Here is a 16,581-nt window from a genome sequence, read left to right as displayed (position 1 = left end):
CACAAAACCGTAGAGAGACTTCCGCGCAAGAAGGACCAGCAGAATCAACATAGCCTGACCGCTGTGTTCAAAGCAAACTTGAGAAAAAATAAGTATGCAACCATGACTTTTAGTGAATTTGAGTTAATTATGACAGTTGCATTTTTAATTAGATTAAATATTTTAATCGTTTGACAGCTCTGATATATATATATATATATATATATATATATATATATATATACTGTACTTTGCTGCTGTGAATTGGGAATTTCTCCATTGCGAGACTAATAAAGGTTTTCTTATCTTATCTTATATATCTATATATATATATATATATATATATAATCCATATTGTTCAGGCCCTGATTATTATTACATGTTACAAATAGCAATTCATAATTTTAATTTATGTGAAGAAATTGATCATGTCAATAATGTGTCACAATAATTAGGAAATACATTATATCAATATCCAATATTTTATTTTTTTTAAATATCTGCCAGTGTTCACATTTTCAATTTGTCACTACTAAAACTTTCCTGGGAAATTACATTTGCTGCCTCACTGGTGAGCAATTTTCAGAAACAGCTACTACGGTGACCCTTGACCTCGTCTCCAAGGTAGATCTGGTGACAACGTACAGTACAGTGATCCCTCACTTATCGCGGTTAATGGGGACCAGGACCACCCGCGAAACACGAAAAACCGCGAAGTAGGGTTTGCCTATAATCAAATCTTTAATTATAAAACCTTATACAGTAATTAACATTCATCAGCATTGCCTTTATGCAGCTCTGACAGTGTAGCCTCCATTAGCCTCCAGCGAGCTGCTGGCCAGCTATCCCGCAGAGCGCAGCCGATGTGTTTATGATTAGACAGTTAAGGAGGCGAAGAGACACGTGCTGCTTATATTCGTACAAGCCCAATCACCGCCCCCCCCTCTCTCTCTCTCTCTCTCTCTCTCTCTCTCTCTCTCGTGCACCTCCCCCAGCCACACACACACACACACACACACTCATTCAGCATTTTTTTTCTGAATACAGTACTTTAGAAAAACAAAACCGCGATGCACTGAGGCCGCGATAATCGAACCGCGAAATAGCGAGGGATCACTGTACAGTACTGTACATGTTTTTGTCAGGTGGCAAATTTCCATCTTTGCTCATTAAACTCAGAGTGTTTGTTTCTCATTATTTATAGGTCTTTGCGCAAATGTCTTGCCTTCAAAACCAAGGTCTTCATCAGCATGCACAAATGTAGATGTTTGTCAAGATTTAGGTGAAAAGCAGCGTCCCACCGGGTTGCAGTAAACAAAACAGCATCAAAAAACACCATCGTGTTTACCCCAAAATGTGGAGTGTTGCAATTCCCCAGCGATGTCCACAGATCTGCGTATTATTGGAGTCGGGAGGTGTAAGAAAAGAGAACTAAACAGACCCTACTGGGTCAATGCATGACTATCCAGTGCTCTTGAAGTATTTGCCAACTTCTCAACTTCTTACCATTTTACCATAGTTTCGCCATTTTATTGTTTAAGCTCATCAGAACAAATGTAAATACAGTATTAGACAAAGATAAACTAAATGTAGTTATTTTAATGGTGATTTTATTTTATTGAAAAATTATAAAAATAGGGCGGCCCGGTACTCGAGTGGTTAGCGTGTTGACCTCACGGTGCAGCTCCGGCCTCCCTGTGTGGAGTCTGCCTGTTCTCCCCGGCCCTGCGTGGGTTTTCTCTGGGTACTCCGATTTCCTCCCACATTCCAAAAACATGCAAGGGCGGCTGATTGAACACTCTAAATTGTCCCGAGGTGTGAGTGTGAGCGCGTATGGTTGTTCATCTCTGTGTGCCCGGCCTACTGCCCGAAGACGGCTGGGATAGGCTCCAGCACCCCCTGCGACCCCTGTGAGGATAAGCGGATCAAAAAATGGATGGATGGATGTGTAAGTACAAGCCCCCTAACTTTAATAACTCATTTGGTCACCCTAAGCGGCGACATCTGAAATCACACATTTTTTCAGACTGGCAAAAAGTCTTTCACATCTCTGAGGAAATATTTTGATCTTCCTTGCTGGATTGCTTCCATTCATCAACACTGGAGGGTGTTCAAGCACGAATGGCCTTCTTAAAGGTCATTTCATCGGATTCAAGTGCAGAATTGGACGAGGCCACTGCAAAACCTTCATTTAGTTTTTCAAGGCCATTCAGAAGTTGGCTTGCTGGTGTGTTGTGGATCATTGTGTTCCATTGCAATTCAGCCTGAGGTCACAAACTGACTTAGTCAGTGAGACGTCTTTTACAAAAGGAAGACTTTATTTTTGGCCCGTCACTTTTTTATTTTTATTTTATTTTTTTGCCTTGGAACTCTTTCATGGATGTCATTTTTGTCCAGTCTCTTCTTTATTGTTAAGCGATGAACACTGACCCTAACTGAGCCGATTGAGACCTGCAGTTCTTTCGATTTAGACGTTGTCATGGGTTCCTTGATGACCTCCTGGATGAGTTGTCGCTGTACTCTCGGGGTGATTTTTGTAGGTCAGCTGTACACCACTCTTCTTTGTCATCTCCATTTGCGGATAATGCTCTCACCACAGTCCGCTTTCGGAAAGGTTTTGTTGCCCTTTTCAGGCAATTACATGCCAATAAAATTCCATCTTCATCTGTTCTTTGGATTGTGATATTTTGTTGCAGCTTTCCAAGATCTTTTGTCAGGCTTAATAATTTTTCATAGAGCTTCTATTTACGTGATTTCTTGATTGAACAGTAAATTAGACTTGGGTGTTCTCAACTTTAAAAAAAAAAGTGATTTGCCACACTTAAGTCTTGATTTAATAACAGGGGCAACTACTTTAACTACTTTTTCACACAGGGCAGAGCAGCTTTGATGCCCCCCCCCACCCCAATAAGTAAAATCACCATTCAAAAACTGCATTTTATGTTTCCTGTATTTGGGTTATTTTCATATGATATTTACATTTTTTTGATTGTCTTAAACCACAGGTGTCAAAGTCAAGGCCCGGGGGCCAGATCTGGCCCACCACATCATTTTCTGTGGCCCGCGAAAGCAAATCACAGATGTCAATTTTCACGATGCTGGCTAAAATCTCTACCAAAATTTCCTCAACAATTCTCACTTGTAATAAATAAGAGTGATACCGGAAGCCTTCTCATGGTCTCACCACCCGTGGGAGGGGCCAAAGGGGTCGGGTGCAATGTGAGCTGGGCGACAGCCAAAGGCGGGGACCCAGGCGGTCCGATCCTCGGCTGCAGAAGCTAGCTCTAGGGACATGGAATGTCACCTCTCTTGCAGGGAAGGAGCCCGAGCTGGTGTGCGAGGTAGAAAAGTTCCGACTGGATATAGTTGGACTTACCTCCACACACAGCCTGGTTGACACGCCTCTGCAACATCGCGTGGTCAACAGGGAGAGTGGCTCTGGATTGGCAGACCGGGGTGGTAGTCCCTCTTTTTAAAAAGGGGGACCGGAGGGTGTGTTCCAACTACAGAGGGATCACACTCCTCAGCCTCCCTGGTAAGGTCTATTCAGGGGTGCTGGAGAGGAGGGTCCGTCAGGAAGTCGAGCCTCAGATTGAGGAGGAGCAGTGTGGTTTTTGTCCCGGCCGTGGAACAGTGCACCAGCTCTACACCCTTAGCAGGGTCCTCGAGAGTATGTGGGAATACGCCCAACCAGTCTACATGTGTTTTGTGGACTTGGAGAAGGCATTTGACCGTGTCCCTCAGGGAGTTCTGTGGTGCTTCGTGGGTATGGGGTACCGAACCCCCTGATACGGGCTGTTCGGTCACTATACCACCGATGTCAGAGTTTGGTTCGCATTGCCGGCAGTAAGTTGGAATCGTTTCCAGTGAGGGTAGGACTCCGCCAAGGCTGCCCTTTGTCGCCGATTTTGTTCATAACCTTTATGGACAGAATTTCTAGGCGCAGCCGAAGCGTTGAGGGGGTCCGTTTTGGTGGCCTCAGTATTGCATCTCTGCTTTTTGCAGATGATGTGGTACTGTTGGCTCCTTCAAGCAGGGCTCTCCAACTCTCACTGGAGCGTTTCACAGCCGAGTGTGAAGCAGTTGGGATGAAAATCAGCACCCCCAAATCTGAAACAATGGTCCTCAGTCGGAAAAGGGTGGACTGCCCCCTCCGGGTCGGGGAGGAGATCTTGCCCCAAGTGGAGGAGTTTAAGTATCTTGGGGTCTTGTTCACGAGTGAGGGCAGGCGGGAGCGAGAGATCGACAGGCGGATCGGTGCAGCGTCTGCTGTGATGCGGACTTTGTATCGGTCTGTCGTGGTAAAGAAGGAGCTGAGCCAAAGGGCGAAGCTCTCAATTTACCGGTCAATCTACGTTCCAACCCTCATCTATGATCACGAGCTATGGGTCGTGACCGAAAGAACGAGATCCCGGATACAAGCGGCCGAAATGAGTTTTCTCCGGAGGGTGTCCGGGCTCTCCCTTAGAGATAAGGTGAGAAGCTCGGTCATCCGGGAGGGGCTCAGAGTAGAGCCGCTTCTCCTCCACATCGAGAGGAGCCAGATGAGGTGGCTTGGGCATCTGATCCGGATGCCTCCTGAACGCCTCCCTGGTGAGGTGTTCCGGGCATGTCCCACCGGGAGGAGACCCCGAGGACGACCCAGGACACGCTGGAGAGACTATGTCACCCAGCTGGCCTGGGAACGCCTCGGGATCCCCCGGGGAGAGCTGGAAGAAGTAGCTAGGGAGAGGGAAGTCTGGGCTTCCCTGCTAAAGCTGCTGCCCCCGCGACCCGGCCCCGGCCGGATAAGCGGTAGAAGATGGATGGATGGATGGATGGATGGATGATATTGGAAGCATTTTCTTGTGACCATATCGCTCATTACAGTAACTTCAACAATAGGTGAATAAACCGTTATCATTCCAAAAAAAAACATGCATGGCAGGCTGATTGGTCACTCTAAATTGTCCCTAGGTGGTGGTGTGGGCATGCATGATTGTTCGTCTCTGTGTGCCCTGCGATTGGCTGGCAACCAATTCGAGGTGTCCCCTGCCTACTGCCCAAAGACAGCTGGGATAGGCTCCAGCACCCCCCGCGACCCTCGTGAGGATAAAGAGGTTCGGAAGATGAATGAATGACTGTTATCATTGACTTCTTCATATGGTTTCAGTCATAACGGCCCTCCAAGGGAAACTGTGACTAAAATCTGGCCCGTGACAAGAAATGAGTTTGACACCCCTGTCTTAAACAGTTGAGGAGAGGAGAAGAAGGGAAATACTTCCGACCACAGAAATGTGAGGTGGTTGCACTACTGACCTGGCCACTTTGCAGCCCCATGTCATCGTCAGTATATCATATAAATTGCTAAATGGGATAACACCTTTGAAATAGACCAGTTTGATGGCCTCTGGAGCCAAACTAAGAGGCCAAGAAATGACTACACAATCACATGACATGCCTCAAGCCCACTTTGTCCCCCAGTGCTAAACACTCATCCTAAACTAGAACGACTTCACTTCCAGGTATACAGTATCATGCCTCAGAGACGAAATTACACATGTGGGCTGCCCTCGTACTGTATTGCAAGTATGCTTCAATCACAAAAGTCTATCATCAAAGCAAAACACAGCACAGTGATATAAGAGAGAAACAGCAGAAATATGTCACATGCAACATGGCGCCCCCACACTTAACCCGAGAGACCAATTTCAGTGTTGTCACCCCTTACAATCATGGCTTCACACTTGAGAAAAGACGACACAGGAGAAGGAATTCTATCATTAGAGACCATCTTTTGCACCCCTGGAAAGAGGAATATAGTATTCTCCTCCTTGGGGTTTTTCATGTGGGTGCAATCAAAGGAAATTTTGACTCCAGCTTGTCGCCACAATGCACACAGATGGATGTATGTGCGGGAAAGGTACGAGAATCATGAGTTCTCCAACCTGGTGAAAATTCACATTCTAATCAAACATTGCGCCATTTGGAACAGTCAACCCTTACTTAGCTTGTGTTTCTCCAGTAGGGTGTGTAGACTAGCGGCACGTTTGTCAATGACATTGTAATACAAGTAGCGTGACACGATAGCAACATGAGCGAGTGTAAACATACTGACAAATTCAACAGAGACGAGGGAAGTGAAACCGCAAGAATGTGACGTGTGTTAACATAATCGGTAAACAAGAAAAAAAGAACAAATGGATTCGAATCTCTCACTGTTGTAATTCAATCTATTATTTAAAATCACATGTTGTTTTCTTCCATTCCCCAGTGTAGTTGATGCACGAAAGATTTTCCTCTGAACAATGGGAGGATTGATCTACCAGTGGCATAGCATGAAGTGATGATTGTTTTTTTTTTCTCCCCCTACCACTCCTATCCATCCGATATTCAATACCGACTGTCTTTCTTCAGTTTGCGGGTGAGCTGGAGACTATGCCAGCTGACTTTGGACAAGTCGCCAGCCAATCACAGGGCAAAAACAACAACAGTGGCAGGAACCTCAAAGACCTCATACCAGACAGCCATGAGCAAGAGGGACTCTTAAAGAAGTATGGACAGGGGGCGGGGAAGAACACCCACTGTCGGATTATCTAAAACGCTCAGTCTTAATTTATAAAGCTTAACGTCGCTTGATATCATAAAATTGTGATACATCGTCACAAAAATGTATGTGGACATCTTTGCTTATGCCCATTTCATCAATCGCCTCAATATGTACAATTTTATGGATGTTAATTAAGGTTTTCCTCACTAAGCAACATTTAGATGGAGTGAGCACCTATGGAGAGGAAGACGTTAATGTACAGGTACATAAAACCCAAATCATTGGTTCTGATATTTGTAGCCGTTGTAATTGGCATGAAATGCTCGCATACATTTCGGTGAAGCTTGATCACAATTTTCTGACGTCGAGCGACGTGAAGTTTTTTTCTGTACAGAGGAAAAGAAAAAAAAAATCCAAAATATTGGGTGATCATTCCGAGCTTGAAGTGGGCATGAGCAGACATGTGAACATCAGTTTTGGTGACTGGGCATACTTTTCAGACATTAAGTTAGTTATATTGAGCTTTTTCTCGATGGTGAGTGCCTGTAAAAGGCTTACTGTTCATAAAATCCAAAATATTGGAGCCATCATTCTGATATTTTCAGAGGTTGGAATGAACATGAGTCCAGCCATCCATCCATTATCTGAATCGCTTTATCTGCACGAGGGTCACGGGCGTGCTGGAGCCTATCCCAGCTGTCTTTGGGCAGTAGACGGGGGACACCCTGAACTGGTCACCAGCCAATCATGGCCATAAGTAAATGTTTTAATTCTTTAAATGAAGCGTTTTAATTTAGACCCCCCCCCTCCCCAAATTGCTGCCATTTAATTGACAGTGTTACCTCCACACATTAAATGAGAAAGAATACAGACCCTGAGGAAATGGTCTGCACATGACAACTTCAAATGCTTCTAATGCTTCATGTCTTACCGCCGATGTCCGGTCGAAGTGTCCTGTCATATTCCTTCAGTAGATTGTTCAGAATCAACGTGGCATCCTCCTGGTGCGACCTGGGCATCAGCATTTGATTGCCAGTGGCATCGTGGAGATCTTCGTCGTCGTCACCATGTGGCAGCAAATTTGGGCTGGAAGACAACATCACACCGTGAGACCGTCAACACAATGGCCAAGTGGTGCGCGCTGTTTCTGTCCATGCCCTCCTCAGCACCTTGGAAATGAGACGATTGTCGTTTGTGCGCAGCTTCTGTCGTGGTTTTTGCTTTTTTAGGGGGGTTGTGCATTTGTGTGTGGAAAGAAATGCGCGCATTCATTCCACTTTGCATGAATCAACTTATTTTACGGTGTGCAGAAGCGTCACGTCGGTGTTAAAAAGGCGATAAGAATCGGACTCACCGAGCAGCGTGGATCAACAGAAGTAACAAAAGGATCACCCCCAACTTGATTGTCATTTTCACCACACGAGAACAAGTCCAGTTTTATTTGTTTGTCTCCCGATGAACGGTGATCTCTGCCGGTGCGTCACTCATAGGAGAAAAAAAAGTAGTCGCTCCAATGGGTGTGTGGCTATCAATTTGAGCGCTCAACTTCCTCATCCGCCCACGCCCCCCCCCCCCCCTCCGCGCTCGTCCACAGCTGGGCTCGCGGTCTTCTCCTGTGAAGGGGGCGTGCGCGCGAGTGTGTGGGCGGGGGGGCTTCCTCAGACAATCGATGGACAGTCAGTCAAGCGGGGTGGGGGGGAGGGTCCTTTGGATTCAGATGTACTTGCTCCAGCTGCGCCCTTCCACCCCCTTGTCTGTAAGGAGACGAGCATCTTGCGTGACTCATACACACCACACACACTAACGGCGCGCGCAGGCATACACGCTCGCGCACACGCCTAACTTGGATTTCAACTGCTTTCCATCAGAACGAAAAGATTGCAGACGTGTTGTGAGTGATGCACTTTATGTCTACAATGATGTTGTTTTGTTTGCGTTGCCCCCCCCCCCAAATTACCTAATTAATTAAACTGGCATTTTATGTTAAGTGGACCGTTTTAAAGCATCCATTATGTTGCAAGCGTATGAATTAGTTTTGTATGTACAACACAAACACTGCTTTGTCTCCTGGATGATGAGTGATGATAATTGTCCTTTGAGGTCATTTTGGGGCCGTTTTCGTTGCCACAAGGCCATCATCTACGAAACTGCCTGCAACACTGTCCACAAGCCTGCACAGTGGGCAGTGTTGCAGGCAGTTTAGAGGCTTTGCTGCCCTCTAGAGGACAAGTGCGCTATTGGAAAAATAGCCCTCGCAGTTCAAATCTAACACAAAAGCCAACAAAGTGACCTTTCGATTCGTAGAAGAAAAAAACTGTGAGGACATGCACGTCAAACTCATTTAAGAAACTACACTTATTTCGTGTAGTTAAAAATACAACAGCATGCTTCCTCACTTTAAAAAATAGGATGAAAAAGTTATACATACCGATTGTGTATTCACATCTCTTGAAGGTCATGTTTTGTCAGTGCTCTGTTGTTCAACAACTAGACTGATGAAGGTTTTGATATTTTTGGAGCAGTAGCTATTGTGCAGAAGGGAAAATGATGATAAAATATGAGTGGAGCATCTCATTAACGATATCTTGATCTTTATGATTGTAAATATGGAAAAACATCACGTTTTATAGTCAACATAAATGACTGAACCTGAATTCATGCTTCCAATATTTTTCAAATAACTTTTAATAAATTTAAATCAATACTATACATGAAACCAAACTCAAATTAGCCAACAACAGATTTGCTGCCAAACGTATAGCATTGAATGATGTTGATGTCAGGGTTGCTATGGCAGCACTGGACAATTGTCCTTCACTGTCCATTGCCAGCTTTGCAAGGGCATGCAGCTGCAGAGTTACATTCAGCAGCTGCAAACACGATCCCAACATGAAAACAACAACCCATTTTCCCAATACTTGATTGGAAGTTAATCCTACGAGGGCTATTGATTATGAGGAATTTATTATCAGTCAAAATAGCCAGTCTCAGAAGAGGAGAAATTGGTTAATTACTATTGCTTGTATTTCTTGTTTCTATGATAGTCTATATCTTGTCTTTTATTCTTTTTCATTAATTTCATTTTCACTCATTCCTTTTTTTTTGAGCAGGAAAAAGAAAAAAAAAGATTGAATTTAAAAATCAGCAATTCCAATAACCACTGTTTTTGGTGGAATCAATTCTATTTTTTTTAGTTTTTTTTACGATGGTAGATTTTATTGAACACACAGTAACATAAATGGTGTAACCTCCACCTAGTTGTCTGTCAATATGTGACATTTTGCTCGTTCAACCGGCAGCAGAGCCTTAGCTGCTCCTCGTCAACGTCAAACTTTGATGAAACTCATTGACATGCAAAGGGGTTGGCCAACGGGGTATCCCCCTAATGTAGTTCAACCATAAAAATCTTGCATCTGCTCTGCTGCATCAGAAAGGCTGTCAAGTGAATGGGCTCGCTTTGGAGTTTCAATTCACGCTTCACATTAGCTTTGTCTAATCATTCATTGATTGACACCTGCTGCTCATCATGTTTCTGACAGAACCTCCTACAAAAGGCAGGTTCCATTGAAAAGAAACAAAGGAGCCGGTGGGAGAGTTACAAAGCGAAGCAAGTACAGCAAAGCTCGTCTTTATTGACATAGCGCTGCAGGCCATCATCTTTTCATCAGCAGAAAGTTCCCGATGACAACAAACCAAAATCACTTTGCTAATTGAGCAAAGGGGCAGGCTGTGCCATTGAGTTTAGCTAACTCTGACTCAAAACTGTGTTACAGTGGCCTGCTGTCAAAGTGCTGTACCACTGCTTTGACTGTGGGAATAAAATAGAAAACTGCATTTTAGTTTAACAGCTGCCAAAAGAGTTCATGCACAAACATAAAAACGGAGACATGAAACGTAAATTGAACAGAAATATATTGACACGATCAATCACTTCCCCCGAATTGCAAAACACAGCCTTAAGACTCAGCCAAAGCAGCAGTTTTCCTTCTCTCCCGCATTGAGGAGCTTTAAAAACAACTCTTTGGTGTTGTGTTGGATTACTTCACTTATTTTTACTTTTGCAGATTTACATGAGCGGAAAAGGGCGAGATGTTGGGGAAACTGAAACTTGTTGAGAAAGCGGGACTTAGGAGAGAGGGCTCAGTATGCCGGGCTCATAATACACACTGAAGGTCTCAGCATCAACCTTGCTTGACAACCAAGTCTGGAGGACTCATTTGTGAACTGACTTTCACTCCCTGCTTTAGCTATGCAGGCTAGTTTAATTTAGCCCATATGTGGGAAATTTGTACCGAACACATCATCCACGACTGTTCAGTCATCCAGTGAAAGCGGGCCGGAGACATCATTTCATATTTTTGTTGTCCTGTCCTAAACGAAGCCTTTTTAAAGTTGTATGGGAGAAGATTCTTCTTATTTCCCGAGGTGATGATTTAAATTGTCAGAAATCCCTTGCAACGATAGTCCTCCCCACACATTTCTGTCCTGTTATCTCCCCAGCAATGTTGCCACTGGATAACCAAATCTACTCTGGAAGGGTTCAAATGTGCAAATCAAGAGGACCACGCACGAATGTGCCCACTACAAATCCCCCCCGCCCCCCAACTACCCCCGCTCAAAAAAAACTTCAAAAGCAAACAAAAAAGAGCAAATTATCAGTATATAAGGTCCAAGGGATTTGTTTGTTTGTGATAGTTGCAAAGACCTCGAATATTACGGAAAGACCGTTGTCAAGTAAGAGCAATGGCGCGCTCCTGGGCTTGAAGCTGTGACTGGCATGTACATTGTGTTCAAAGGAGTGCGTCATGCGAACCGCAGCAGGATGGATGAGCAAGAAGAATAGCCCCAACAGTTTATTGCCGTCAAGCAGCACTTTTGGGCCATCAAAAACAGCACAGGAGTCCAGCAGCCATCAAAGAGTACTCGAAAAATTTCAAGCAGTTATTGTTTTTTTACCTTTAGGATGAACTTCAGTCAAAAAAACGTGTTTGAATGTTCAAAAATAAGACTAGGGTGAGGCAACAACTCCCTTAATCACTGTTTCCCTGTTCAGATACGTGGCCCAGTAGACAAGGTTGAAGGTTCCAAAAAGAACAGGAAACACTATCCGGGCCATTTTATCGATCTTGCTGACACTGTTGTAGGTCTTCTTGGGGTCCAGCATCTTTACCTCAGAGGCTCGCAGCTGCATCGACGTTGTGTTGGAGATGGTGGAGATTGAGATGTCCTTGGTGAGGTTCGGCGTGTAGTGGACGGCTGCTGAGCAAACGTTGTTGGATTTTTCCGACAGCACCATGGGGTCTCGTTTCTGCAGCGTGACAGAAAAAAGCTTCTGGATGCTGGCTTCCCCGCGGTGACACACCGATTGGTCTGGCGGACAAGCAAATGAGGTCAAATATCGGGTGTTGAATTGGATCCAACGTCCTTACAAGTGCAACATCCCCTCTATTTGAGTTCAGATGCACACATGCATGCTAAGCAGGTTGGCGTGTGTATATCCAACCATCCGTGCATCCATCCATTTTCTAACCCGTTTATCCTCACAAGGGTTGTGGGGGGTGCTGGAGCCTATCCCAGCCGTCTTCGGGAAGTAGGCGGGGTACACCCTGAACTGGTCGCCAGCCATTCACAGGTCACTCAAAGACGAACAACCATTCCACGCTCATTCTCATACTTGGGGACAATTTAGAGTGTTTCATTAACCTGCCCCGCATGTTTTTGGAATTTACGTGGAAACCAGAGTATGCGGCGAAAATCCACCCAGCACAGAGAGAACATGCAAACTCCACAAAGGAAGCCGGAATCAAACCCTGCACCTCTGCACTGTAAGGCCGACGTGCTAACCAGTCGACCACCGTGCCACCTGCGTGTGTATATTTGTGGTAAAATGAAAAGCTAGCAGCCTTCGTGCAATTTGGAAAGTCAGTATTAACTTCCTAAAAGCTGCACTCAAAGATGACCATGAATTACGATGTAATCACTATCAGTTTCTCCATTGACATGATACCAAACACACTTCGAGGTTTAACAGCTATTTGCAGCGCACCAGTGAAGATTACAAAATCATCATAGCTCTGCGATTGAGGATGTTGGGCATGTTGTAAGAAAATGGTTTGGAAAGGTACAGAAATAATGGCGCTTCATAATAACGGTTGGCGGCCCTTGCGATTTTGAATGACTAAGCCCCATCAAAATGAAGAGCCTGAATGTTGCCCTGCGAATGTGAATGAGCGATACCTTTGGGTGCTGTGCTTCCAGAGCTTTCTTGCCATCCCATGCCCAACTCCTCTTGGTGAAATAGTTCACCGTGGCAAATTCGATGAGGGCCGAGAAGACAAAAGCGTAACAGACGGCAATGAACCAGTCCATCGCTGTAGCGTAGGCCACTTTAGGGAGGGAGTTTCTGGCGCTGATGCTGAGGGTGGTCATAGTCAGCACTGTGGTCACCCCTGCAAACAAAGGTCTCATGTTTTTCAATTGGGAGATTGCAAGCTGCCTGGGGCGGTATCAACAGCTGTTGTGAGTCTCTCTTGAGTGAGCCGCTTTTGCTCACCAAAAACTGTCCGTGCGGGAACCGATTCTCGATTTAGCCAAAATGACACCTGGGACAGGATTACAGTCATGAAACACGGCATATACGTCTGGATGACAAAATAGCCAATCTTCCTTTTCAGGTAGAAGTGAGCCATCATCACTGTATACTGACCTGTGAGGAAACAAAGAAGAACAATGAATAAAACGAAACAAAACACATAAAAGTGAGTGCCCCCAAATATTATCGACAGACTGTATGTGATTCATTATGTGTTGGTTTGAACATATTGTACTCAATTATGCTCAACAATAACTGACTCAGTGTGGGCCATCTATTGCAAAGACCTGACCAAAAAAATAAAAATACAGATGCAGTCATTGATAAAACGTGACAAGAACCATAATGGGCCATTTTACCCAAAACAGTTTTGAAAATGGATATTTCTTGCTTCGACGTGCTACAGAACAATACTCCATTAACAGACAAATGATGCATTTGTTGACACTTCAATTGTGAGCAAATTCTTTTACTCGCATTCATGCCACTCTCGGGCTAATTTATACTATCCTCACTAAACCATGTTAGGGATGATCATATTTGACAGGTATGAAGGCAAGGGGGCGCTCTTATAAAGCGTTGAACTAGGCACGGTGCTGACAATTTACATTCTACTTTGATCCACACACTGAGCCTGTGCTGTCTTCAAGTTTGAAATCTGGCTACAAATACTTTGTCCTTTACCGATTTGCAGTGGCGTTCCGTCAGGGCCAGCAAGGCCTTCTCTGCTGGCCTAAACATTCTCAGAAAAGCAAATTTAATAAATTAACTTTTCTGAGAATAACAAATTTAATTTATGTGATTTTATTTTCATAAATATGGAAACAAAATTATTCTCTGTATTCTTTACGTCATATTATTTCCACTTAGTCGAGTGGCTTATTTCAAATAACATTGAAAGCCACTCGATAAATAACTTATTTATTATGGGAGAGTTTTTAACCAATCATATTTCAGATAGCTTGTGTTGCCAGGTAAATTAAACTTGCTCGGGGCCTTCAGATGAAACAGAGCAGGCCCCTGTGCGCTGTAAATGAACGGGCACAGTCAGCTTGCAATAGCCAATCATATCACGAGTCTGTGTACCAGGGCCAGCTAGAAGGCCTTACGTCGACACTGGACGCGCGCGTTCGGTAATTGGATTAGCGCCTGCTAGAGGGAGCTGTTGCTACATTTTGACCCAAAATGGCCGAGGGGGAGATGTTGATCTGGTTGCAGGACTACTTTCCACACAATTTTCAAGATGGACCTTCCACTCGATTTACCAATTTAAGTTGTTTTACCAAGGCAGCAAGGAAACATCAGAGCATGGCTGGGCACTTACAAGCTACGGTGCGTTTAAAAACGTTTGGGGACACTCGCGTAGGTCTGCAGCTCAGTGAACAGGCACTACATTGGTGAGTAAATGAATTTTACATTTCTTCTTGTTATTTTATTTCGTTAGTATTAATGGTAATGAAATAAAATCACAAAGATACAAAAATGTATCAAATAAATCAGCTCACCTGCAATTTATAATGGCGCATTGTAGTCAGCTTCGTGCACTAAAATTCGTTCAATCTCAGCTGCTCAACATTTTCAGTTATTTGCTGTTGTATAGCCTATTCTCAAAATGCAAATGATCTGTTTATTTTATTTTCAAAGAATAGTTTGTTTTGTTATTGTATGGTTGGTGTCTTATATGAAACTGCGACATTGCGCAATTTATTGGACAGACTTGTTTATGATCACACAGCGTAATTTGGGTGGCATTTTTTTTGTATTTTTTAAATCTTTTTATTTTTGACAATATCTGTAAATTTAGTTTCCTGCTTTTAATTGTGAATGCATACTTGATGGTTTTAAATGCTCCTGAAATTAAGTGCTGCCTGACGAGCCTATATTGTGTTTTAATGTATGTGACGTCACTGAAGGCCTACGGTTGAAATGCACGGCCCGCCACTGCCGATTTGTGTCCAAACTAGGGGTAGTTTTATATGTGTTACAAATCTCGATTCATTGGTATGCTCTATTCCACTGGTGTCGAAGTCAAGGCCCGGGGGCCAGATCCGGCCCCTCACGTCATTTTATGTGGCCCGCGGGAGCGAATCATGTGTGTCAACTACCATGATTCTTGTTGAAATCTGTACTGAAATGTCGAATTGCGAATTGTCATGGGTAATAAATAACGTTGAGATTTTGCACCGGCCCTCCGAGGGAAGCCGTCACAAAATGACAAAAAATGAATTTGACACCCCTGCTCTATTTTGATAAACAGGTGATTAATTTTTGGGGGGAACATACTGGACCTATATTGTGTAACTTGTTACGATCTCAGGTTTTGGACAGATGTGTGATATTGGCTTAGCCGCCGTGTGCATGTCATGTTGCTCACCATGCTCCAAGGAACGCTCAGGGTGTTTGTGTGACTGCTCAGACACTTGGACAATTAGAGCCAATGTTGCCTGCAATTCAACGAACATGCACATGTATACTCGGTACATGTGTTTGTGTGTCTCACTGTGTTATTTTAGAAACCTGCCTTGGGACTGCCGCTGAAAATTTGCATTTATGCTAAATCCGGCGCATTTACACTCTTTATTCTTGTGGTGATTAATGTGCACTGTCCCAATGAAAAAAAATCCTATGATGTTCCTTTCAAATTAAGCGGCTTGTTTCCTTGACGGAAAAAGGAGGCAGAAATGTTGGAAAGTTGTGACCACAAGCATGCAACGTGGTTTCATTTCTCCAGATAGCAGAGAAGAAAGGATTGCCACCAATAATCGCGGGTGTTGGTGCAGCCAAAAATGAGGTCGGGTTTAAAAGAAAATGACATACAGCGTGATGAAGCAGATCACTTCTTAACGTGAAGTTTCAAATGATGCGCTGTGAATGATTTTGATGAGATTATATCAACTGTTATGACAATGCAAGGGACATCAAGCAAAAACCACAGAAGGCAGGACTCAGTGGGCAGGTTTGTTTGGGGGCGGGGGGTTCAATTTTCATTTCAACGAGCGAAGATTGCATTTGAGGCTTAAACCAACTACGTGCCAAGAGGAGTTCCCGATTGCAAGCACGATTCAACGATGAAAGAGCACACAAAGACCAACCAACCACAAACGGTTCTGAACCATGCGCTCTCCCTCTCGCAAGCACACGCACGCACACACCGCACATTAATACGCGAGGCTTTCTCCAGGCAAAATCGGATTTTTGAAGCACCCTAATCCCTGGTTACAATCTGCATCCTGCCGTCAGTAAGACTAAGAGTGGCAGTGAAGGGGGAGGGTGGCAACAGCCGTGGAAGGGTTAGCCTTCCTGTCCCGGGATCCTCACAGAGCTCCGCGCCCCGCCCACTCAGCCATGCCAATCTACATGAGGCACGATCTCCGAGCGGTGACGGCAGTGCACACCTCAGCACGTTCTGTGCAATAGGACGCATCACTCGCTACGCTGGGAGGATGGAAGGGGGATAGATGGGAGGGGTGGGAGACAGCAC

General features: G+C 44.4%; 2 protein-coding genes across 4 annotated transcripts in view; both read right to left on the bottom strand.

The window, feature by feature from the left end:
• Positions 1 to 8,021, bottom strand: part of LOC147211364 (gamma-aminobutyric acid receptor subunit gamma-3-like) — a 99,961-nt gene extending 91,940 nt beyond the window's left edge. Inside the window, exons 1-2 of the mRNA XM_086126388.1 lie at positions 7,863 to 8,021; positions 7,440 to 7,594 (exon numbers count right to left, since the gene is read on the bottom strand). Of these exons, the coding sequence (XP_085982514.1) occupies positions 7,440 to 7,594; positions 7,863 to 7,918 (211 nt within the window). The 5' untranslated portion in view covers positions 7,919 to 8,021. The remainder of the gene's footprint in view (positions 1 to 7,439; positions 7,595 to 7,862) is intronic.
• A 3,148-nt stretch (positions 8,022 to 11,169) lies between these two features.
• The window catches only part of LOC147211363 (gamma-aminobutyric acid receptor subunit alpha-5-like), a 30,194-nt gene continuing 24,782 nt past the window's right edge, over positions 11,170 to 16,581 (bottom strand). For all 3 annotated transcript variants that reach the window (XM_086126368.1, XM_086126376.1, XM_086126359.1), the window contains 3 exons: positions 13,062 to 13,214; positions 12,746 to 12,957; positions 11,170 to 11,816 (listed from right to left, as the gene is read on the bottom strand). In XM_086126368.1, coding sequence (XP_085982494.1) covers positions 11,517 to 11,816; positions 12,746 to 12,957; positions 13,062 to 13,214 — 665 coding nt within the window. In that variant the 3' untranslated portion in view covers positions 11,170 to 11,516. The remainder of the gene's footprint in view (positions 11,817 to 12,745; positions 12,958 to 13,061; positions 13,215 to 16,581) is intronic.

This window comes from Hippocampus guttulatus, chromosome 1, assembly GCF_054856545.1.
Source record: "Hippocampus guttulatus isolate MCC_2025c chromosome 1, RoL_Hgut_1.0, whole genome shotgun sequence".
In the NCBI taxonomy this organism is placed as follows: domain Eukaryota; kingdom Metazoa; phylum Chordata; class Actinopteri; order Syngnathiformes; family Syngnathidae; genus Hippocampus; species Hippocampus guttulatus.
Note: the sequence above shows the minus strand (reverse complement) of the source record. Positions and strands in the feature narration are given on the sequence as shown.